Source organism: Excalfactoria chinensis, chromosome 1, assembly GCF_039878825.1.
Source record: "Excalfactoria chinensis isolate bCotChi1 chromosome 1, bCotChi1.hap2, whole genome shotgun sequence".
Taxonomy (NCBI): domain Eukaryota; kingdom Metazoa; phylum Chordata; class Aves; order Galliformes; family Phasianidae; genus Excalfactoria; species Excalfactoria chinensis.
Genome location: NC_092825.1, coordinates 164,272,292 through 164,296,159, shown reverse-complemented (window position 1 = coordinate 164,296,159; position 23,868 = coordinate 164,272,292). Strand labels below are relative to the sequence as shown.

The window sequence follows — 23,868 nt, the reverse complement described above, 5'->3', positions numbered from 1 at the left end:
TCACAAATGCAGGCTACAGCCCTCCTGACAGTTTGCATCTTGGCAGATCACATCATCTTTTCTGTCTCAGAAAAGAAATCAAGGTTTAACCCAGGTTATAAAACCAGCACTTGGAACAAAAAAACAAATGAAAAAGTAAAAGTGCCAACACAAAGATTGCTTCTCTGCACACCCTGCTTGTGCTGGCTCACAGCCATCCTACTGCCCTTTCTTTCAATACACAGATTCCTCACATGGTGACACACATCTCTCCTTCTTCAGCTTGTTTTGATACCCAGTGATATCTTAAAAGAAGGGACAGGGAGGACTTTTCACATTAAAGAAACAAAAAAGCTCTGGCAGCCCGGGAGGTTTGCACAGTGGGTTCCAATTTTGGATGAATTTCTGTCTGGCGCTGCACAAGGCAGTGCTGGTTTAGCACTGAGATGTCCTGAGGCCAGGACTACCTGGCAAAGTGCTAACGTTCATAGGTAAATCGGGATGAAAAAGGGAATGAGGAACCATAAAAAATGAGACCTGGGCAAAAAATAAGCCATCTAGAACATGGATTTTGCCTTTTGCCAGGTTCAGAGCAAGTAGGCAGCTGCTTCAAGCAGCTCTTGTTGATTCACAGGATCACCAAGGCTGGAAAAGACCTCTAAGATCATCAAGTCCAGCTGTCTACCTACCACCTATACTGCCCATGAACCACATCCCTCAGTGCCTCTTCCAATGCACTGTTACTATTTCCAAGAAGAAATTCTTCCTAACATCCAACCTGATCCTCCCCTGTGCAACTTGAGGCCACTCCCTCTCATCCTATCGCTGTTATGTGGGAGAAGAGGCTGACCCCCAATTCTCCACAACGTCCTTTCAGACAATTGTAGACAGCAATAAGGTCTCCCTTGAGGTTCCTCTTTTCCAGGCTAAACAATCTGAATTCATCTGCCTTTGGCCCTCCAAGTCTCCTACCAGTACAGGAAGAAGCTACAAAGCAGAATCCTAGTAAAGCTCCCGACAGATGACCATAAATTGATCAGGCAATCGCAATCCCAGGCCTGCTGCTCAACATCCTCCCCATGTAGGGAACAAATGCACACAAACTAACAAAACTGCAAAAAAACACACCCAAAAACCTACGTAGCTGACCATGAAGTCATTATGGAAGCAGCATAAGCACTCACAAGAGTGTTAGGACCCATCAATTTAAAACAAAGACACACTAGAGATACACTGCCCAAATGGCTTCAATGAAGTCAGAGAGGTCACCCAACAATTAAAAAGAGTGTGGAATCCCTTCCTGGAATGCTACAGCAAATGTATAGTTAAAAAAGTCTCAAACCTTTGAGCACATACATTTTTCTTCTCTTTTGAACTCACCTATGAGCATCCAGACTGCAAACCGTATCCACGTGCCTATGTCTAGCTGCATCATGAGGTAAACATTCACAAAAATACTCACGATAGGAAGAAGGGGCAGAAGAGGTACCTGAAAAAGCAAGAGGGATACATTACATCCGCAGGGCAGAGCAGTGGGCAGGCAAGAACGTTGCATCTCTTGCTAGACGGGCCGTGATGGCTGCTGCTACCATCACCTCAACCGTTGGCGACCAGCCATCCACATCATTAAGAAGGGGGTGGGCACACAAGTTAGAAAACAGAGGAATATTTTCCTAAATCAGGCATTATCAGATAGCAGGGATAAATGACATCTCCCTAGGATGGTGAGGTACGTGCCTAAAGGCTGCAGAATGACCTTTAAACCATTAGTAGGCTTTTTGGGAGCTCTTGGTAGACCTGGAAGGTCTCCAAAATCTGGGGAAGAAAGACAGATTACCTATTAAAAAGAAATAGAGGATAACAACTGGGAAACAAACCAGCCAGCCTTGGATTTCCAGAGAGATTCTGGAGAAAAATCACTAAGCAGTCAGGCTGTAAATGTCTAAAAGACAACAAGGAGATAAGAAACGGCCATTACAGATTTAGCACTGACAGGTCTAATTGTATTTTTTCCTTTGGACAGAGGAGTGCCTGGGGGAGAAAAGAAAAAGGGAGATAAAATATCCTGAGTGTTGGGCAAAGAGATCTTCAGAAGTAAGTTCAGAATATACAGCTCAGACAGCAGCTCTTAAGTTTTCTGTTCCTGCACACTTCTGTTCCCACTTCTGGGACCACAAACCCAAGATGAGCTGCAGACTATAAGAGAAGTCGAAATGAGAGCGCTTTAGAGGAAAGGATTCGAAATACAAACAGTCTTTATAAATTGGAGAAATAGCCTGCAATCAATATGATGAAACGTGACCTGCAGGATTACACTGAAAAATGATCTGTATTTGTCAATATAAAGAATAGTGAGCTTGAGCAAGGCAAGAAAATGCCAAGAGTTCCTCTTACGCAATTCTGTTAAAGAGAGAGTGGTCATCCCTTCATAGCTAACAGCAGAACATGAAAATAGTAGCTAAATGTGCACTGTGGAAATTTAGACTAAGCTATTGGGAAAAGCTTGCCAGCTACATGGAAAACAAAGCACTTAAAACACGACAAGGAGAAAGGCTGCTGTGCTTTCCCTCAGAGGTGTTAAAGGACTGAACCACCCGTTCACACTGGTCCACATATAGCCCATCTGATAGAGCTGGTAGAAGAACTGGTGCTTCTGATTGGATGTCTCTTCGATCTTTACACACAAGCTTGCTTCTTTGGTTCTATCTCCTATAGCCACAATCTCACACGGTTGTTTTGATCTGCTGCAAAGCATTCCCTTTTCCTCTGGTCTCTGTTTCTTCCAGGAGTTCTAGCCATCTGCTTTCAAAAGCACACCTCTCATCTGGCCATATCTCTAGATCAGGCTCTGTCCTCTCAGCTTCTCCTGGACTCCAATTCCATTAACATTTCTTTCCAAGTCCTCTGTAGCCATCTCTGATCTGATCGCTCATGACTTCCTCTCCTAATTCCATCCTCCAGCTCTCGGCTAACTCCTTCAGCCCCACTTTCTATGCTGAATTTGCTTATTCCCATTGTGTGCTGCTGGATACACCTTTACGCTTACGTTCTCTGTGTGATCATTTGGCCAAGTCCCTCTTGATACAGTCAACGTGCACTTCCTCCTCCAACCACCTCCAAAATAGCTCTTTTCTAACTTCACCTCCCAGGACACTCACCTTAAAGGAAAGCTTAGTTTTGCTTTCAGGCTGTTTCCATACAATGAAGCTGATAATGAGAACAAGGATTGCAGCAATAATCCATACTGCCTTTATCAGAGTGCTTGGCTCGAGGGCAGTCAAGACACAGCTGCCCACAATAAGGAAACCTGTGAACAGACACCAAAAGCTTACCAATGCTTTATTTTATTCTTTTTTAAGCAAGAGGAAAAGCAAACCCCACAAGCAGGCAAAGCAAAACCTGAAAGCACAGCAAACAAAACTGTAAAGCAAGAAAATACAAATACCTTTGCCCCTCTACAGCCTCATACACTTAATCTGTGTATTTCTTCTGATGTCTTCATTTGAACCTGGAGATCCTCAGATCTCATTGAAATTGCAGGCAATCCTTACAAGCGCGGACGTAAGATTTCCCACCATGGTGAGCACAAGGATCTACCAGCTGGCTCACTGCCCCACAGCCACACTGCCTGGTACTTACCAATGATGCAGGTGGAGATGTTCACCACCAAGCCAGAGAACTTGGAAGGGTCTGAGTTTGGGGGACACACTATGGCTTTGAGGGAACATTTCTCCTCTTCCTCTGGCAGAAACCCAGTCTGAGACTCACTCGTGCTCACAGACTCATTGTTATCTGCCTCCTCTGTGGTTCGAGCCATCTGGTATGCCAAATTAGGCTGCTCTGGCTGATACCTAGGAAAAGAGAAGCGAAACAAAGAGCTTATTGGTTTGGTGCAGTGGTACAGAGTACCACACAGAACACTGACTGTACCCGAGATCCTTCTAGCATCAGAACAGGCAAACATAATGCCTACAGCCTTCTATTTCAGAGGGAAGTCTGAGGAATAACAAAGACTTTATCTGGATTTAAAATAAAACACAATTATGTGAGCAAATCCGATCAGCTATCATCACCTAAAGCTTAGTTGCAATGCCTATGTTTTAAGATAGACAGTATTTCCTTCCAGAAACCCTACCATCCAGACCACCAGAATATTACTGGGTAGGAGTAGTGTGGACTGGAGAAGCAATTGACAGGAGAACAACCAGGTGGCCATAATCAGCCTATGGGGTTATCTGTGGCTGTTAAGCCCTCGTGTCTTGGTGTGGAAGCAACTGAACTAACAGCTCAGCAGATATCACACTCTAGCAGCTGCTGATCACACCACACAGTGACATTCCTTGTGCCCTGATCTCCTCTGTATCAGCCTCTTCTGCTACTGCCATCTACTGCCTCATAATGAAGGAAAAAGTAAGCAAAGAACTGTCATTTTTTGTTGCATATATGGATAACACTTCTTTTAATGAGGCACAACCACATGGTTCTATACAGAAAAAAAACATTCTTCCAGTATCAACTTTCTTTTATGATAAGGTTTTGCGGGAGACTCTCAGCTACAAGCCTAAGGAAAGGGCCATTTTTCCTGACAGACCCTTTAAGATCAGCCCTGTGGGGATATGCTGACAATGAGACCCTTTGTGACACATGAATTGTGAAATGCAGTGAAATCCTTGGGTCCAGCCACAGCAGGGTATTAGTCACAGCACTCTACAGCTTTGGAAGCAATTTAGTTGTTCCCTCAAAAGGCAGCTAAATCAGCTGCCTGGGCTGCTACAAGGCTGTCCGTCAGCTCCACAAATGTATGATGGGGAAAGGGCCATATCATAGGGACTGCAGTTTGCAAAAGCAAATTAAGAAGCCATTTATAGCTATATGGAGAAGAGGAAGCCAGGAAACCAAAGGGAAGGTATGAAGGGCAAGGAAAATCCTCTGGCTCTGTACAGAGGGGCACGATGGATGGCACGGGCAGAGCAATGGTATTAAAATACAGTGCTGACCCTTCATCAGCTGAAACCTGTTCTTAGTTCAGTGCATTTGCTGTGAGCAGGTAAAAAACATTCACTAGACTCTGAATAACTCATTGAACGCATATTTTTCAGCAACATCTTCAAAACCCCAATCCTCCCGGGTAGAGTGCTGTTGTCCGTGAGGTGCCAAGCAATTACGATACTCAATCTTCATCTTATTCTGGGGAAGCTATGGGAGTTCAGCTCTTTTAATAGACATGCACTGAGTCACTGATCCTGCAAAAACCTGCTCAGCTTCACTGCTGATGCTAGACTTTGCTGTGACTACCTTACTTCCTGGCACAATCTGCAGCAACCTCACTGCTGACTGAAGGGTATCCTTGTTGACTTTCTCAAGGATGCAGACCAAAGGTAAAACTCATGAGCAATACAGCCATATCTTGCCTTAGTGCTGAGGTGCGTGCAGCTCAGCTCTCACTCTAGGGCCTCAGAGGAACAGTACAGGAACAAGGAACCTCCATGCAGCTGATCATAAGCTGGTTCTTTTCTTCAGACACCAAAACGGAGCCAGATGTCCAAGGACAAGCTACTCACAACAGCTCCTTCAAGCTCTCATCATAGTATGCCCGAGCTGACAGAGACATCTTTCAGCAGCCTATTTGCTCATTAATTCCCTTTCAAAAGACAGCCTGAAACTGTAACTCCAGTAGGAACAAGTGTAACAATGAAGCAGACATCCTGGACCACTCATCTGTCACTCCTGCCCACAAGCACATCTCATAGGACATTCAGGGTCTGACTGCTGCTACGGTGGCATGAACAAGGAGCTAACCAAGCTCAGAGGATGCTCCTGCACCTCCAACTAGTACAGTTCCCCATGACCTTGAAGAAATGAGCCTTTCTTTCACACTCTTAGCCAGAGTTCAGTTTCACTGGGTCTGTAGAAACAAAGAGGGCATCCAACTGCAGAGTGTGGATTTCTGCCCGTGTGAGGCTACTTCTACATCCATACCTCAATACCAATACGCAGGCTGCCACCAACGAGTAAGCCAGGAGGGTCCCAATAGACATGAGATCCACAAGGTCTTTCAAGTCGAAGAGAAAGGCCATAATAGCTGTGGGAGGAGAGGAAGGTGAAAGGGAAGAAAACACCAACGCAGCAGAATATGTACTGAAGCATTAATGACAACACAGCACAAGTGTGACTGTTGCTCAGGACCTGGCAAGGAAAACCCAGGGAGCCCAGGCCATACTGATACGGGGACAGGAAAGACTCATTGAATGCCAATGGCCTTGTAACTCCCTGAGCCTCATGGGATGTCACAGCACAGTCACACAAACTGGAAGCAAAGGAACCATTTATTACAGTAGACTGCCAGACTGTTATACATATATGGGTATGCTAAAGCAAGGCTATCATATGATATACCTGTAAGAGAAGTGAAGCTGAAGCGACACTCACCTCTAACCACGAGCAGTGAGCAAGTGTTTAAACCACAGCCTCTCTGCCTGAATCCCTAATTGTAGCTGTAGCATCCCTGAGACCACACAGCCTACCATCTCTTACAGATTATTTTGCTTTCATACTCTCACTCTTCTTTGTACAGACCTCTGTATAAAGGGTTTCAGAGCTGAGCCTGACCCAGTCTGTCTTTAATGCACTGCCTCAAACTCAACAGTCAAAGCAATGCTAACTCTCAAGCTTTAAATGCTCCCCATACCTGCAGCACTTTGGTCCTGCACGCTATAAACTGTAATAGGGTTATCTGAAGAGAAGGCAAACCAAATCCCTTTCTTTCTCTGGCCCTTTATTTCCCACTTTGGGCTCAAGGCTCCCTGAAGATAAAGGTGGCAGAGAAGCAGCTGTATCAAAAACTCTGCAGGGCCCCAGGATGCAGCAGCAGAAGGCTGAGCTGTTTCACCACAGCGTGGAGCTCATCGTAACGGTTTGGCAACAAGGCCTCAAAAGTGGCACATTCTACACCAGATTTGGATGGCAGAAAGTAAAGAGAAAGCAGCAACACCCTTCTGTTTGCTTGGCACTGCGAGGAAGGGGGGTGGCTGTGAGAAGAGGATAAGCCACCCATCTTTGTTGTCTATGAGGTTTAAGACCCCTATTCTTGGGACAGAGGGAAGGAGAGGACAGGACTGTGACCAGCTGTGACAAACTGATTAACAAATGCCTGTGCCACAGGGTCCATCTGCTTGTCTCCAGCTGCTCTGGCATCTTCCACTGAGCATCTACCTACAGACACACAGTGCACAGGACCTGCAGCCAAACTGGGCCAATGGCCACAGGGATCCTGAGACACAGCTGGCTGCCACTGCAGGGTGTTAATTATCTGTAAAGCCGACAGAGCACCCAGGGAGTGGATGAAGGCAGTTCTTGGCATGAAACAGGATATAAGCAATGAGCTCTGAGCAAGAAGAACAGACACGCAGCGAGCTATTCACACTCACCCTGCCCTTGCTCTCCCAGGCTTTGGAAACCCGGGACATGCTCTGGGAAGTCATGCTGTGCAATATATCCGATTAATAAGTGGGCTAGCATCAGGAAGACTTATCTGCTCCTAGGATGAGATTATGTCTCTGCTCCATTCATGCATGCAAGTCTCAGGATGTTACCTGCAACGGCTCCTGATGTCACTGTTGCAATTATTGGAGTTTTCCTCTTCTCACTGACTTTTGCCAAAAATTTAAAGAGAAGTCCATCTTCTGCCATAGCATAAATTATTCGAGGCATTGGAAACATGGAGCCAAGGAGACTAAGAACACAGAAGGGGGAAATGCTTAGAACACCTCCAGCAGAGCACAAGCACGAAAAAGCAATCAAGTTTATGGCGGTACAAACTGAAACAGGTGGCACTCAATCACTTCAGCTTCTTTGCAAGGCTCCCTCTGAACATCCACTTTACTAGTATCTGGAAACTAAGTTACAGCTCCACGAAACTTAGCCATGGGGCATAAAAGCAGCCTGATACTCAGTTGGCAAAATACCCTAACTTCTATGAGCCCCTATGAGTTGCTCATCTAATTGCACATGCCTAAGTTGAACTGAAAAAGGGCTCCACAGTGCATAAGAACATGACATACTCTGCATCCAGCCTGCCCTGCCTCCTGGCCAGATGGCTGTCCTGGAGGCAACCTGCAGTCAGATTGCCCTGGATATGGTAAGCCCCACATGCTCCAGAAGATGCCCCCTGCACTACCCAACATGTTTCATCCCAGCAGGCCAGGATGTCTTGCAAGCAAACTGTGTTTGCACTACAAAGCTGTCTTCATGACTCACTGATTCTAGATTCATATTCCAGAGACGCACCTGCTGGGTTTGCTGCTAAGACAGGAGTTTCTGAAGTGACATTGGTAACACACATCCCTGAAATTTAACACGGGGTGAAATCATGGCCTTTTTGAAGTCAGAAGCTCTAAGTTTTGTCCCTGATCCTAGCTCTTCTAGTAACGACCCAGGGGAATAAGACGAAGGCAAACAAGCTGGGCCACTACACAGCCCCAGCATGCAGCATTTTGTTAAGAATGTGGAGATAAGCATTTGCTGTGAAAGATACACCAAGGAAAAGCAGTGTCTCACCTTGTTGAAAGTGCACATAGGGAACCAACTGCCACTGCATAATTGGCTCCATCCCAACATACATACTTAAAGGCATTGGGTAATGGGCTGTTGGTATCCAGCTGGTAGTAAGGCATCATGAGTGTCAGGGCAGCTGACACACCAAAATAAGCCACAAAGCAGATGAGCAGAGATGCCACGATGCCAATAGGAATGGCCTTCTGAGGGTTTTTCACCTCCTCACCTAGAAGAAGGAAATTGAAGTATCAGCTCATAGAGAAGCAAGAAGTATCAGTGCCTACTATCATGGCCTAAGGAACCCTTCACATACCCCAGACTGGCTGTTTGCTCCCAATTCTCTTGCTCCTGTCACTCCTTCTGACACAAATATCTGCAGAGGACTTGTAAACCCAGACACAGAAACAATTTAGATTAAAAGCAGTCTCTTCTCCAAAGGGTTAATTTATCTCCAGCTACTCCTGCAATGCCACTGATAGCACGGCTCCAAAAACAGCTCAATGGTCATGAGTGACAAGACAAAAAATTATCATGCAATTGTGGGGCAAAGATCTGAGTGAGAATTTCAGTATATACCTCTACCAAAGCAACTGCACTGTGGCAAGAGCTCCCTACATACCCAGTTCCAGGCAAAGTTCCTTTGCATGGCACACCTGAAAATTATATGGGTCTTTGGCAATCCCTCCCAAAACAAATCCCTCTATTTTCTTTACAGAAAATTTTGGACTACCAAACTGGGACAAATGTGTTAAAAAAGATCCCTCTAATTCAGGTAATGATTAATTAAGAAACAGTTGTGAGCCTTCTGTTTCCTGCAGAGCTGCTCTTCTCGCAAAGCATACACTTCTGAGGCTTGGCATTTCAGGAGGATGAAGCAATAAGCAGAGACCCATATACCTTTAAGTCAAAGCCAGATTAATGTGCTTCTCCATGGAGAGGCCCTAGGGCTAGCTGAAGTAATGGAGCTATAGCATTTCTCAAACATCTTGGAACACAAGGCAGTACTGTTTTATCTGTCTTTGTGATTATCTCCTCTCTCTGTTCCTCAGCTCTTGTCAAATGTGAAATTAAGGATAATCCTTCCTTTCTCTGGGGGAATTAGATTCTTCTAAGCCAGGAGAACTGTGACAATACTGATGGTTTCTTTCTCAGAAGAAGATCTCTGAACCCTTGGAGATAAAAAACTCCCTTTAATTTTGTGGCACAGTTCTCGAGTGCAGACTCCTCCTGAGAAGTGCCCTCTTTCTATGCCTCTTTAAATACTCTAAGCTACTGGAGCACCTTCAGTTGAAGGCGCTGAAGCATCCTATTCCAGACTAACCTGATTAAAGCATCATCTGGGGTGGGATGTCCTAACTCTGCCACTCACACAAAGCATTTGAACCTGTTTTTCTTGCATGTCAAATCTGTACAACTGGACATGTTTTCTATAGAGCTGGACTTGGTTAGTGCTATCAGTGAGCAACCGTGGAATTGGGCCCTGGAGTCAAATGAGAAAAGAAGCTCTTCTGATAGGTTATGCAGCCTGCCACAGCAACTAGAAGGCAACATTCATGCACCCAGAGACTTGGATATACTCAGCACTGTGATTAGCAGGAGCAGCTGAGTCAAAAATATATTATGGGCTGAAGTTAACAGTTAACACAGGAATAATGAAAGCAGTGTCCTGGATTACTGATTATCTACGCTGTGCAATATTACCAAAAGCCAATCAACCAGCAACCGGGCTCACAACTGGAATGAAGACATCCTCCATCTTACCTGTTGTAGCAATACAGTCAAATCCCACGAAAGCATAAAAACATGTGGCTGCCCCTGAGAGGACTCCTTTCAATCCATAGGGCATAAACCCTCCAACACCATAGAGCTTTTCTCCCTGTGTTTGACTAGAAAGCATGGCACTGGGTTAGAAGCATTCTGCCTAGGTGGGAACAACAAAACTATTCATACAGCTCATAGTGACACCCACAGCTGGAGTTCAAAGGAACATGCTTTCCTTTTCACTACAAATACAGGGCAACACTAAGCCCTACCCACTGCTGAGCTCTGGACTGGCCTGCAACAGTCTGGGGAGCACATGGAATGAAAATGGTTCTGTTTATTCCCATCACCTGGTCTTTTTTGGTGGGGATAAAGATGTCTTGGCTACAAGAGGGAGAAAATAACACAAACATTAAAATTCCTCTCCTACTGTTATTGCGTTTATGTAGATAATGAAGCTTTTGAAAAAGCCCAACATGTGATCCTTAACACTGAAGTCAAACAAAAATGTGAAGTATGCTCTATTCTCCTAAGATGGATTCAGGTGAAGTGTGAGTAGACACTGAAGAGCAATGCGGGCACCGAGACAGCCTAAAATCCACCCAGTGCTCCACCCTCAACTTCAAAATTCCATATACCAACTTTGTATCCAAATTCCGCATGCCAATCTGAGGGAGTAGAGGTGCCTGTGCCTCTGAAACATCAAATGCTTTGCTGAGCCTGATACGAAGCTTATTAAAGTCAACAGACAGACATCTAGTGGCTCCAGTGCACTTAGGATCAAAGCCTGAGATACAACCGCCTGTGTTGAAACACCATCCAAAACACCCTTCAGTTCAAGTTAACCCAGGCCACTCAAAATTGAGAGAAAAGCCTTTGTCATGATGAATTACTGCAATTAAATTAAGGGAAATCCCAAAACTGCAAGTCTTATCAGGAAGAATCATCCAAACTCTCTTGTAGAACTTCCAGTGAGAGATGAAAGCTCACTTGTTATTTATAGAAATGGTACAACCCAGATATGGATTACTCTGGAAATAATGATAAAGTAAACCCCAGATAGACATTACAAAAATAGTAAGAGCTACGGGTGAAAGAGATACAGTTATACTTTGAAGCTATTGCACTAATTGCTACTTGCTTGGGAATAGCAGGAGGGAAGGAGGGGGGACCTTTCCTACAGAAGCAATTTGTTCACAGGGAAGAAGTTCACAGCAGGCTGAGTTTTGCAGAGAAGCTCCATAAGTGGCTTGTTTACAAGCCAAACCAGAGCCATGCAATATTTATAAATCTCTCCAGCTTGTGCCAAACTGTGTTTCCTTGCAGACCAGCATGAAGGGGTTAGATAGGAAGCAAGGACTGAGCTGATGTATGAGGAGACATTCAAAAGACAGAGAGCGGTCATACTGTGTTGGACGATCTCAAGCAAATAATGAATGGCCTTGTATCACTGGCTACCCTTATAAGCTCCTTAATTTTGGTCTTACGTAGCAATACAGGATTTTGGCCACGTAGCAAAATGTCATTAAAAATGGATTTGCGATACGTCCGCTGCAATGCATTAAAATAATCTGCAACTTGCCTCCTACCTTCTCATGCATCTGGGACAAGGTCTCCTTAAATACAATTGTTCAAGGAAATGACCAAGGTGTTCAAAAACACAACACAGCTGTACTTGGTCAAGGTTTAATACAGGCACAACAGTCAGCCTGGGCCAGCCCTGAGTATGAGGTTATCTGCAAAGCTCTTTTCTCTCCTCTTTGGACTCCACTCATGACACTGGAGTTGGATAAAGGAGGGAACCGTACCATTCACAGGTTACCCGACTCTCCCATAAATCCTCCTGTAAACATGAATATACGTCAATTTTAAATCTGAGAAGACAAGGTCTAACTTACTTGTCTCCATGAATGCCATGGCTGGTATTGTAAATGTCCTCTTCCGTCAATTGCCAGTTTTTAATAGATCCTTTCACGAAGCCAGAGACCACAACGAAGCCGATGACAAGGATGTTGATGCAGGTGAACACTTTGTTCACCAAGGCAGATTCCTTCACACCAAACGTTAAAAGCCCTGGGAAAAATGGAAAATACGCAGTCAGGTATTTTACCAGCACAGCATGCACTGGGGGCTGCCAAAGGCAGCACAACAGCTCACTTACTGAGAACATCAACGCTGAGCTCTGCCCACTGTAGTATTTCTGTTCCTCCACAAAGCCTGGCAGCTCAGGTAGGTCAGGATTAAGTCTACAGGAAAGCTGACAGGGACTTCAGCCCACACCTCCCCACACAGCACGCCAATTTGGCAACATGCTTCAGGTAAAGTTTTACCTCACAGCACCACGTTGTGCCACCTAGATACAGCCACACACTGCACCCAGCCATCTGGAGAAAGCACCACAGGTGTATTTTCAGGAAGGAGCATTGTCTTAGAGGTCTTGGCCAAAGGCAGATGTTATGAACAACATTCGTCTTTATTTGTGAGCAGCAGAAAACATGATGCCATTCTCTGCGGAAACTGAATCCAGGAGGTCAGCTACTTACAGCTCAAGACACAGAACAAGGCGGCATCACAGGACTCCTGCTTTGCCAGAGAGCTCACTGAGAACAGGTTTTCTGCCCATGGTCTTCAGAGAGAGTCCATCAGGAGAAGAGCACATTTGTAGGCTCTGGCAACCAACACCTCACCGAGGCGTAACTCAGCCTCTCTGAGGGAAAAGCTCTGGTAACTTCAGGTAGCTGACTTTCAGAACCCAAACCTTCAACCTATATTTCATAAGAAGACTACAAGAAAGCAAAACACTTCACGTGGGCCAGAAGGACAAAAGAAGCCCTGCGTGGTATTCTTACTGCTACCCCAAGGCATTTCAGGGAGAGGAGGGGATTTCTGTGCACTCACATTTCCATCATTAAAAGAAAACATAAGAGATTCAAACTCAAAGATGCCAGAGCATCAGTGGCTTATGAAGCCTGTCCCAGTGAGCACAGCCCATGCTGCGAGATGCCCATTCAGATCACGGTGGGAAATGTCAGGATAACCTTGTTGGGCAACGCTGCAGCTCCTGCATGCTGGAAACCACAGAGGTACATGAGAATAGGAATTAGCCTAAACTTTGTGATGTTTTGCAAGTTGAAGCAGTTGGTAAAAGTTTAGAAGGATTTTAATTTTTAGAGTTTTCAAAACTTTTCCAGATTTTTATCCAAGTCTTGGAACAATTTATTGGTAAAAAAAGAAAATACAATAAAAAGGATTTGACAGATCTTCACACATTGATTTCTCAGGTGTCTGGCAGTCAGTGCTGATTATGATCAAGAGAATAAAAGTAAAGGAGCGACAGAATGAAATTCTTGGATAATAGGATTGGCAGAGGGAGAAGGATTAGACTTCCATACCTGACTGAAGATGACAAGCCACCTTTTCTTTCCTTCCTTATATAAAACTCGATCGATGGTTTTAAAAGTGGCTCAAAAATATCAAGAGCTCTCCTCTCTAATTAAAAACCTTATAAACAGGATACGCTCGGTGCTAAGTCCTCTGTGGCTATATAGGTCAATCCAACGCCCGTAGCAAAGAAAGAGCCTTAGTAAGTTGTCCAAAACAAATGAGGACTTTGTGCCCATTCTGAAAGCAAACAATGAAATGGTGGAAGGTGGAGGTCCAAGACTCACAAACGCCTCTGAGGTTTTACCTGTTAAGATGATGATTATCACCACAGCGAAGATGTCTGGGTATTTTGCCAGCACTCCTGGTGCATTCATCGTCATGTATCTTTTACAAAAGTCTTCAATGTGCCCACCTATGATTTCATCAAACGTGGCGCTCCAAGCTCTGGCCACACTGGAGGTTCCTGCCAGAGAACAGAGAGGATGTGGGTTACACCTTTGGTGGATGGCACACCATCCAAATTCAGGACACTTTGGACTCCAGTATAGGAGCACCTGAGTGGCATAAAGATGCTTCTAGCCTCAGCTTGCTGCCTTTATTGGAACACCACGGCACAGCTGGCTGGGATGAGGGCTGAGCCAGGGGTCAGAGGATGGCTGAATCTTGGATGCTATTGGGCCAGAAGAGCCACTCCAGAGAAATGAAACAGCAGCAACCACCAGCCAGTGGCAGCACTGTGTAAAACAAACAGCTCTGGCTATCAGACAGTCTGCTTCTTATTCTCCTGAGCTACCGTTAGATTATCTATCTATAAATATATATGTATATATCACACATTAGATGCTGCTATACAATTACAACTGTACAGAATTACCTATTTTGTTTGTTTGTTTGTTTTTGTTTTGCTTTGTTTTTTAAAGAGGTTGTCTTGCTGTTGATTTGCAAAGCAGTTCCTTAGAGGACTCCGTGCACTCTTCTACCCAGAACAGTTCATCCTGACACAGGCAGGTTTTCAGGTCACAGCTCCAGCACCTGCAGCTGTGTCAAAAATTGTGCTCACCCACAGCAAAATCCTCCTCAGCGACACCTGCAGCAATGCTGGGAATGTTCTCTGTGCGACCTGCCTTGTCAACAGCATCATAATAAGGCACAGCTCAGGTCTGTCTGAGTACCATGCTGCTCTTTCAGACACCGAGACGCAGGCTGTGAGTGCATTTAAAGGAGCAGAACATCAATGCTGTTAATCTGAAAAAAACTCCAAAAGTTATTCTGTATCACACTACAGATTTTCAGCTTTTGCTTCAGGAAAATTCAAGGGAAAAGGATATTGGTTTTTTTTTCCTGTTTTTATTTCTTTGCCTTGGCTGCAGAATTTCATGTTCTAGGATGGGAAGAACCAGCTCCTGCACACTTTATATTAATGCCAGTTGCTTGGAAGCCAGTTCCACATCTCTATCAGCAGTTCATGCAGAACTTTATAACCAACAGCCTTGGGAAGTGTGGGAATCTGACATTATTCCAGCACTGCAGACACCTGGATGATATCTTCATTGCTGCTGAAGAGCATGGAGCACAGGGCCTGTATCCAGGAGGATTTATGGCTTTGGGGTCAGCACAACCTCTCCAGGCTGCTCCTGCCCACCTTGCACAGCTCAGGCAAACTGATCTGCTTGGGTGTGAGCTGGCTACAAGACTGGGCCCAGGCTGGGAGGCAAGTACATGGTCTGGGAAGGAGACCCCAACACAGCCACTTACAAGGGTGGATAGTGATAGGACAAGGGGGAATGGTTTTAAACTGAGACAGGAAACGTTTAGGTTAGATATTAGGAGGAAGTTTTTCACTCAGAGGGTGGTGACGCACTGGAACAGGTTGCCCAAGGAGGCTGTGGATGCCCCATCCCTGGAGGCATTCAAGGCCAGGCTGGATGTGGCTCTGGGCAGCCTGGTCTGGTGGTTGGTGACCCTGCACACAGAAGGGGGGTTAAAACTAGATGGTCTTTGTGGCCCTTTTCAACCCAGGACGTTCCATGATTCTGTGATATGATTCTATGATGCTACTGTGCACCACGTTAACCAGCTCCCACCAGCCTCCTCTTTCTGAAACATTCTTCCCCACAGTCTGGCACAACTCCCATCACCCCAGAAGAAATTTCAGATCAGATCCTGGTCCTGGGAGCCTTCTTCCCTCCACCATCCAGACCTGCCCAACTAGTCAAATGACCAGGATGGTCATTCTGCTCAGGACGGTTCTACAGCTCAGGAGTGTCATGCTAGGGAGGTGAATCACATCACAAATTTGCAGAACCAGGTTTGGGGACCGTGCCTTTTTCCACAGCTGTGTCAGTCACTTTGGAGGTCCAGCATCATGGTAGGAAGGGCTACAATGTAACTGACCAGGTAAGGAGCGTAAGGAAAACTACTTAGCACTACTTTTCTGGATTGGAACATAAATCACTAGGAAAACTGTTCCAATTTTGTATGTGTAGCCTAAGCAGAGTCCATTTTAGAAGTCTGGAGTAAATTATATGCTTAACTTTGTTTAAAAACTATTTTTATCTCCTCCCTGCAATGAATTTGATTCATAGAAGAACGGCAGGACTCACATTTCCTGAGGAGACGACTTTAATTGACTTTGGTTTTCCAATCTCTCCTTTCTTATTAAAAAGTAAAAGAAAGAGAGGAGGGAGAAGAAAAGGTTTCAGGTAGCACATAGATGAGAGCCAGCTCTATCTCAGACAAGCAGCTGCTACATCACTATGTCACTCACGATATGATCTTACCCTCCCCAGCATCATGGGAACTAATCTCCAAGGTAACAATTGCATATCTCATAAAACGTAGCTAAAAAGAAAAAACACAACTTCCTTTAATCATTCAGCACAACATTGTTTTTCATTTTAACTCGTAATTCTTCAGCCTCGACTGGCAATCTGGCTGCAGCCTTACTTATAGGCATGATAAAGAGCCCAGAATGTGCTTGAAAAGACATGAATCCTTAATTGGCAAAGAGTGGTTTAGTTTTAATGTCAGCTGAAGAGTACACTGCATGCTCAGAGCACGATCCAAGGCCTCTCCTAGTGGGAGTGAAGGGCTTAAGAGGGATTTGCTTTGGACCTTTCAGTCTGTGAACCTGCAGCTCACCCTATGTTTAATCCTGCAACCACTCATGAGGCAGAATTCTGATCTCCAGGTGCTCTGAACAGGTTTTGTAAGGACCAGAAATTAATCCTTTATCAGCCCGGAGATGTCATGTAAAAGCATCCTTCTGTCAGCTGCTTCCTTCCCAGCAGAGGGAACACTCTTGCTCCCTGGCAAGTGTGCAGCAGCCAGGATATGCCAAGGAGATGACATGGGAGTTCAGAGGAAGTAGCTGAAGTAATAATTTGCCTTCGTTACAAACCCTCAGCCTCAGGACAGCACTCACCTCGCCAAGTGACAGCAGCCACAGTCAGTGAGCCCTGCCAAAGAGCCCTCAAATCTTCAGTGAGTGCAGAGCAATGCAGGCACACAAAGGGGACTGATAGTACCAACAAGGCTGCCATCCTGGACTAACGCTATGGTCCCACTGCACACCCACTGTACTCACCGATAACGTAGGAGAGGATTAAATTCCACCCTGTGATGAAGGCCCACAGCTCGCCAACAGTCACATAACTGTACAGATAAGCTGATCCCGTCTTAGGAACACGAGCACCAAATTCTCCATAGCAGAGTCCAGCCAGCACAGAAGCCAAGGCAGCGATCAAGAAGGAGATGACAATGGCAGGTCCCGCGTTCACCCGTGCCACAGCCCCAGCCAGTACATAAACGCCTGCCCCCAGAGTGCTGCCCACACCCAGGGCCACCAAGTCAAAGGTGTTGAGGCACCGTGAGAGCCGGCTGTCTTCTCGAGTGCAGTCCACATTTTTCCGGCGAAGAAGCTGGTTCCCAAACTTGATAAATTTCTGGCACTCCATCGTTATCTTCGGGCCTGCAAGAAAGATGCTGCCATCATTAGGTGGACCAGCCACACCTCACAAAACAGTACCAAAACGTGTGAGCATTACATTCCAGAGCAAGGCACCACATGTGCCGCTGTTCCCAGAGCACAACCGCGTGCACCAGGAGACTCTGTTTGCAGCCAGCCAGATCTACATTCCTCCCTCTGAGCTCCAGTTCCAGCCATCAGCACAGGCTGGCAACTGCTTATAACTGCACAGGCTGAAACAGATATGGTTTGGGAAAAAGGGCACACAGAACCAACCTTAAATTTGGTTACTCTGAGGCAAAGGATTAAGGTATTTTGCATTCACGTCAGCTAAGGGGAGAGCACAGGGCAGGTCTGTGAACTTCTCAGTCCCAGCAGAACAACAGCATTGCAGGATGGGAGCATTCAGTGAAACCAAGAGGCAGCGCTTCCAGCTGCGGTCCCACTTCAGCAACATGCTTCCATAGGCACATGAACACCTAACAATGTCCCTGAGGCCTCTTAAAACATGCCTATATTCTAAGATACGCTGTATAGAAGCAACCAACTTTTACTTATAATGCAGGACCAATCACCAAATGACCCCAGGTGCATCCACCGTACCTGAGAGTATAAGAAACACAAACTCTAACACATGAGGATGTTTACCTGTAACTCATGCCATTGCTATGTCTGTGTAGGGACCTGCTGGCAAGGCCAGATACGTGCAGCAGTTTCAGCTTGCAAGCAACTAGTACAGCTCCCTTGCTTGGGACTTTATGATGGGATTAGCAGCAGGTTAGAAGAAATTCCTCTCTGTGGATGAGTCCTTCAGAAGCTCCTTCTGCAGCTCCCCTTCCCATGAGAGAGATGCATCTTGCAGTGCAACATCATGGGAAGATTTTGCTATGCAACTCATCAGATCTACAGATTTGGCTACCTGCACACGTGTCCATCTGGCACAGACTTTAGCAGTGCTCATTTAAACTGCAACCAGTCAAACCAGTACAGCCAGCAGAGAGGCTGGCTCTGGAGACCATCCTAGTAATCAGCGCTGCCAAGGAAGCCTTGGCAAAATCCATCCCTTGAAGATGTATGTTTCTGGACACAGCCTGGGTATGGAAGTTTTGTCCTACTTTTTCTGGTAAAACAAGGAATGTTGCTTCAAACCTCAGAGAGCAGAGAGAGCTGCTGCTCCTTATCACACTGCCCAGATGGTTGCATCGGGCAGACAGCAGAAGAAACTTCTTCCTTTTCACATCGGCAAGTCTAGCCCCAGTTGTCACAAGATACGATGACCTAACAGCACTCTCATAAATGTATCAAGCTTACCGTTAAAACTTTCTAGATCCCTATCTCCACTGCTGGAAGGCTCCACCAGCACTCTGCCCTCCAGGCACATCATTTCAGCAGGCAGCGTTCACACCTGCTCTTGTGCCCAGAACAGCCCTTCTCCCCTGCTGGATACCCCAGGATACCCTTGGAGACCAACCATAATGCCTCAGCCTTTGTGTTTCACGTTGGATATTAGGAAAAATTTCTTCTCGGAAAGCTGCAATGCAATGGAACAAGCTGCCCAAGGGGGTGGTTCAAGAACTGTGGAGATGTGGCACTGAGGGACATGGTTAGTGGGCATGGTGGTGACAGGATGGCAGTTGGACTAAGTGATCCTAGAGGTCTTTTCCAACCTTAATGATTCTGTGATTTCACAAGCCCTGAAGAAATGGGGCAGTCTGCTGGCCTGTCTGCAATAGCCCTCCTCTGAATCACTTCCCTGAGCAGCAGTACATCCCATTAGCACCCTTCTATTTCCTTGAGTCAGGAGTAGCTATCAGAAGCAATAAAAGCACTCCCAGAGCAACCACCAGGAACCCCAGCAGCCATCTCCTCCGCAAGTATCTGCTCTCCTTTCCCACTACGTCTTCTCATATTCCTTTTGCACCTTGCTGGTTTCCTGCTTGTTTTCATCTTAAATAGCTTCCTGTGTGGCACCGGGTCAAAAGTTTTACTCAAGTCAAGATAACAAGAGCTACCACTGTTCCCTTTATCCTAAAAGTAAAATAAAACCCCCACCTTCCTTGTACTTCTTATCAAATACAACAGTCAGATGAATCTGCAGACAAGCCTCTTACAGTGAAACCCCATTACCCCATTATCTCTTTGCTCTTCCCTACTCAGCAGGCACCACCCCTATTTCAACAGAGGATTCACTTTGCTGGTTCAACTGCTTTCATGCCCTGCTTCTTTCTGATCACCCATCCATGACCCTTTTCTTCTGAGTTTTGCTGCCAGGTTGTAGTCACCTTCCTCAGCCATTCTACCTTCATCCCAGCAGCAGCATCCTCATTCAAAATTCAGCAGGTACATAACATAATGTTCTTAGTAGCAAGGGTGTTTCACCAAGATTTTCTGGATTACTCCTAATTGATACACCCATGTGGCACCTTCCGCCTGGTTTCAGCAGCAGGACTTTCAAATGTTTCTTCATTGATTATGAAAAGGGAGTAAAATGTATTTTATTTTGGAATGAAGCATTCGTTTTCAAATGAGTGGTGCCTCATCTGCTAACGATGGAACAGGAATATACACTGCACACTAACAGCATGCTGAGAATGTCAAACAGCTAGACAAGAATACTACTAAATGCAATTTATAATAGGAAGAAGTGAGACTTGTACTTCATCAACTCCAGCTAAAACCTAGCATAAAAGGTGGAAAAATGCATGCTAAGAAACTTAATTGAGTCACTCATTAAGTCCAATTCTTCAATTTTGCCACCATGTCATCAAGGACAAAATCAAAAGGCTCTTCATTTTTCTCAGACAGCAGCCATAAACCTGGGTCTGAATTCCTCTCCCTTGGCCTTAAGCCTACCTCCCCTACTGGGAGAAAGTAATTAGAACTGAGGATTGAGAAGTCATGTTGTGCCAGGAACTGCCCAGTCTACCAACAGCTCCTCAAAGGCTGCTATGGCCCAGAAATACACTGACTCAAACCAAAGGAGAAAGGCAGGCTTCAGGTCAGGCTTCTAAAAAATCTCATTTGGTGAAGCGTGAGAATTGTCAATGTACATTAGAGGGAAAACTATTTTCTGTTTGCCAATGCTTATTCAAATGCTGGTTCTCTCACACAGCCTCCATTGCACCTGACTCTCATGCAAACCCACGTCAGCCAGAACTGCTTTCTTCCACCTGCCTGCTTCCCCTAAAGCAGGACACGGCAGGACAAGACTCTGCTTTCAGGAAGGACAATGCAAGTCCCAGCTTTTGCTTAACTCCCAGCAGATTGAAGGAGATCCCACTGGTGCTGGCACTTTATGACAACCACAGCAATGGGGCTGTGCCCCATCTCCAGCAGCACTATTCAGTCTTGGAGAATACCAGAGCTGTGCAGCAACCAGGACAAAATGCTAGAGAAGATGTAAAAAACCCTCCAAAACTAAACAAAGAAATCCCTTCCATAAACTGCAGCCTACTATGAGCAAGATACCCACAGGAAACGTGTTAATGGAGTTGTTTTCCAAAGCCAGGCTGGAAGTCAAGACCAGTTTGACTCACAACCAAGCTCAGATTCCAGTGCAAACGTGGGTTTGTTATGCAGTACAGAGACATCAAGAAATGCCAAAGGACTGCAGAAAAACAGTTTGCTCCTTGCAAAGTCAATATTTATGGCAAGGTTTACAAAGAAAACGCCCGAACAGAGAAGTTCTGAAGCATCACAGAGAACAGAAGGGAGTCCCCAATTGAGGCTGTTAATAAAGCCAGAGGATGGCAATGCAGTGCAAGGCCCTGACCCCACAGGGATTCCTGCAGGACCTGGCACCGAGTTGAACATCTCTGATAGATGGAGCCCAGGTGACAGGGAGCTGTATGAGGGCTGGGCTGTGTAATGCGGGAGAGGAAAATGCTTGTGCTGTGTACTCACCAATGAACCAGTGCAGACATGGGTTTCTGCAACAGCACATGAGGACTTACCCTAAGTGACAAGTGGCACTAATAAAGACAGCCTGACCTACCTTGGTCTCATAAATGTCTCCAGGCAAAGGCAGACCATGGGTTCCTGCAGTCTAGTGCCATGCTCCTTCCTTCTTCCATCATCACTTAAATCCAAGAAGCTGGGACTGCTAACTCTTACAAGATTTGGTTCAAAGTCTCTGCTTCAAAAACGTACTGTTTAATGATACCTGTGAACTATTAATTTTCTACACAGGCATATAAATCACATTTAACTAAATGCGGTGCATTGCAAAATGAAGGTATCTCAGCAGTTCCAAATCCATGGAAGTTTTATCTCAGCATTAAAAATGAAGTCCTGGTGCCCGACACCCTCTTTTGCCACACATCACAACAAATTCCTTCTTGGGCATGACTGTCCCTAAGAGAGAAGCAGGCACCAGGGCAGGAGTGTGGCCAGATTTGGGGGCTGAGGGAGGTAGGCTTTATTCATTAGAAAAGACTGTATACATATTCCAAGCTCAAATATAAACTGAAGAATCTCACTAGAAATGTATTTCAAAGCAATTTAATTCCTCAAGCACATCTACAGGTATTTATAGCTGTATTACAGTTACCAAGAATAAAGCAGAACTGCTTTCTGCGGATAATTTGTTTAGAGGAGAAACTATTTAATTACGACTGAGCTAGAAATTAAGGCCAACATCCTGGAAGCGGCGCAATGCCAGCAGACAGCTGCCTTCTGGCTGATCTCAGAAATCAAGATGTCAACTCCATCCTGTCCTAAAAGCAGCGGGAAGTTGGAGAGCCTCTCCTGTCACTAAAAGAAGCACCTACAGTGTGCCAACCACCAACACTGAGCAGGGTGCAGGGTACCTGAACTGCAGCTGTTTCTTGCACCCTCACACACACAGCGCTTATGTTCCTGCCTTCCACTGCATAGATGACTCAAGCCTATCCCAAGCTATCGTACACACTTTGTTATATTCACAGTCACTTGGCAAAGTGGCTTTCACTAAGGAGAATCTTGCAGCACAACATCTTACAGGATGCAGTAGAGGGGCCAGCATACCTCTACCCCAAACCTTTCTGATATCATTTATCATCTTCGGAATTGCATCAAAGAGTGACTAGTGTGGAGATTATCTTTCCCTCCTCAGAAGTTGGATCTGCCTGTGATCTCGCTTTTAGAAATAGCTGCTCTTGCCTTTGAAGTAAGGAAATGTGTTCCAGGCTGGCTCCTTGCACTCCCACTCCCAAACACACTTGAAATGAGGACTTCTTTTTTGAACGTACCGCCACTGTTTCTGCAACACCACACAGTCCTAATCTCATAAAACAATATAAATTACTCTAGAAATGATGCTAAATGGTACATAACCACCTTCAAGTTGAGAAAACTTGATCTAAATGAACCGAAATGGGCTCTGTACACCATTACCCCTCTAATTCTCACCATGCTTATTCCCTCTTTCCCATCCTTTCATCACTTAAAACCACCACTGGGCACAAGGAGCCTGATTTCTACAGCTCTCCTCAGCTCCTGCCTTTTCTGCTTACTCCAGTCACCCAGGGAAGCAAGGACAGGCAACCAACAGGCTGAAAAGCCAAACCACAAGCACAGTCCTTGGGTGGAAGAGGCTTCACGCCAAACCCCATGGGGAACTGGGGTGTCAGCAGGATGGAGGGAAGCAGCATCGTGTGGCTTTGAGAACCCAGGGAAATAGTGACTCACCTCAATAACCTCGCAGGGCAGCTCCTGGGGCAGGGTTCACATCCTCGGATGAGATCCTGTCCCACTGGCCTCAAGGGCAAAGCTCCCACTGACTTCAATAGGGCCAAATTCCACCCATCCCTACTGGTCCTCGTCCTGTATTTACAATGCCTTTTATGTTTGTTCCGTATCCAAATTCTTGTGCTTCGGCTGTATTGTATTTTAAAGTAAAATAAGATATTCTTCCTCCTCTTATCTAATGGCTAACATACCTATTATATCAGGTTTATAGATTTCCTTCCCCAGTAACAACATTTTAAAAAGGGACATTCTTCAAAACAATCCCGTAAGAAAATAAGCAACCTTGCATCTGGCTAACAGTAAAAAAAAAAATCAACCATAACAAACATCTGTCGGGCTAAACATAAAAAGTCACATGTAAAAATAAGCTGACGTGTCACCATTTTACATAAGCAGTACTATCACTTCCTAAACAATCACAATTTGTTTCAGCTTCTGGAAACTACACCTTATCTATTTTAAGGTCTTGCTGCTCCTGAGAATTTTCTTCCCAAAAG

The 23,868-nt window shown here is 45.4% G+C and overlaps 1 protein-coding gene across 2 annotated transcripts in view; it reads right to left on the bottom strand.

Moving 5' to 3' along the window:
• SLC7A1 (solute carrier family 7 member 1) overlaps positions 1 to 23,868 on the bottom strand; it is a 45,401-nt gene that overhangs the window by 8,326 nt on the left and 13,207 nt on the right. The window contains exons 1-11 of one of the 2 annotated variants that reach the window (XM_072326402.1): positions 23,312 to 23,414; positions 17,264 to 17,647; positions 13,982 to 14,140; positions 12,192 to 12,366; positions 10,294 to 10,418; positions 8,536 to 8,758; positions 7,572 to 7,711; positions 5,959 to 6,061; positions 3,619 to 3,830; positions 3,138 to 3,286; positions 1,360 to 1,468 (exon numbers count right to left, since the gene is read on the bottom strand). In XM_072326402.1, the coding sequence (XP_072182503.1) occupies positions 1,360 to 1,468; positions 3,138 to 3,286; positions 3,619 to 3,830; positions 5,959 to 6,061; positions 7,572 to 7,711; positions 8,536 to 8,758; positions 10,294 to 10,418; positions 12,192 to 12,366; positions 13,982 to 14,140; positions 17,264 to 17,633 (1,765 nt within the window). In that variant the 5' untranslated portion in view covers positions 17,634 to 17,647; positions 23,312 to 23,414. Of the gene's footprint in view, positions 1 to 1,359; positions 1,469 to 3,137; positions 3,287 to 3,618; positions 3,831 to 5,958; positions 6,062 to 7,571; positions 7,712 to 8,535; positions 8,759 to 10,293; positions 10,419 to 12,191; positions 12,367 to 13,981; positions 14,141 to 17,263; positions 17,648 to 23,311; positions 23,415 to 23,868 lie in introns of those variants that run through there. The other variant, XM_072326401.1, reaches the window with a different exon arrangement.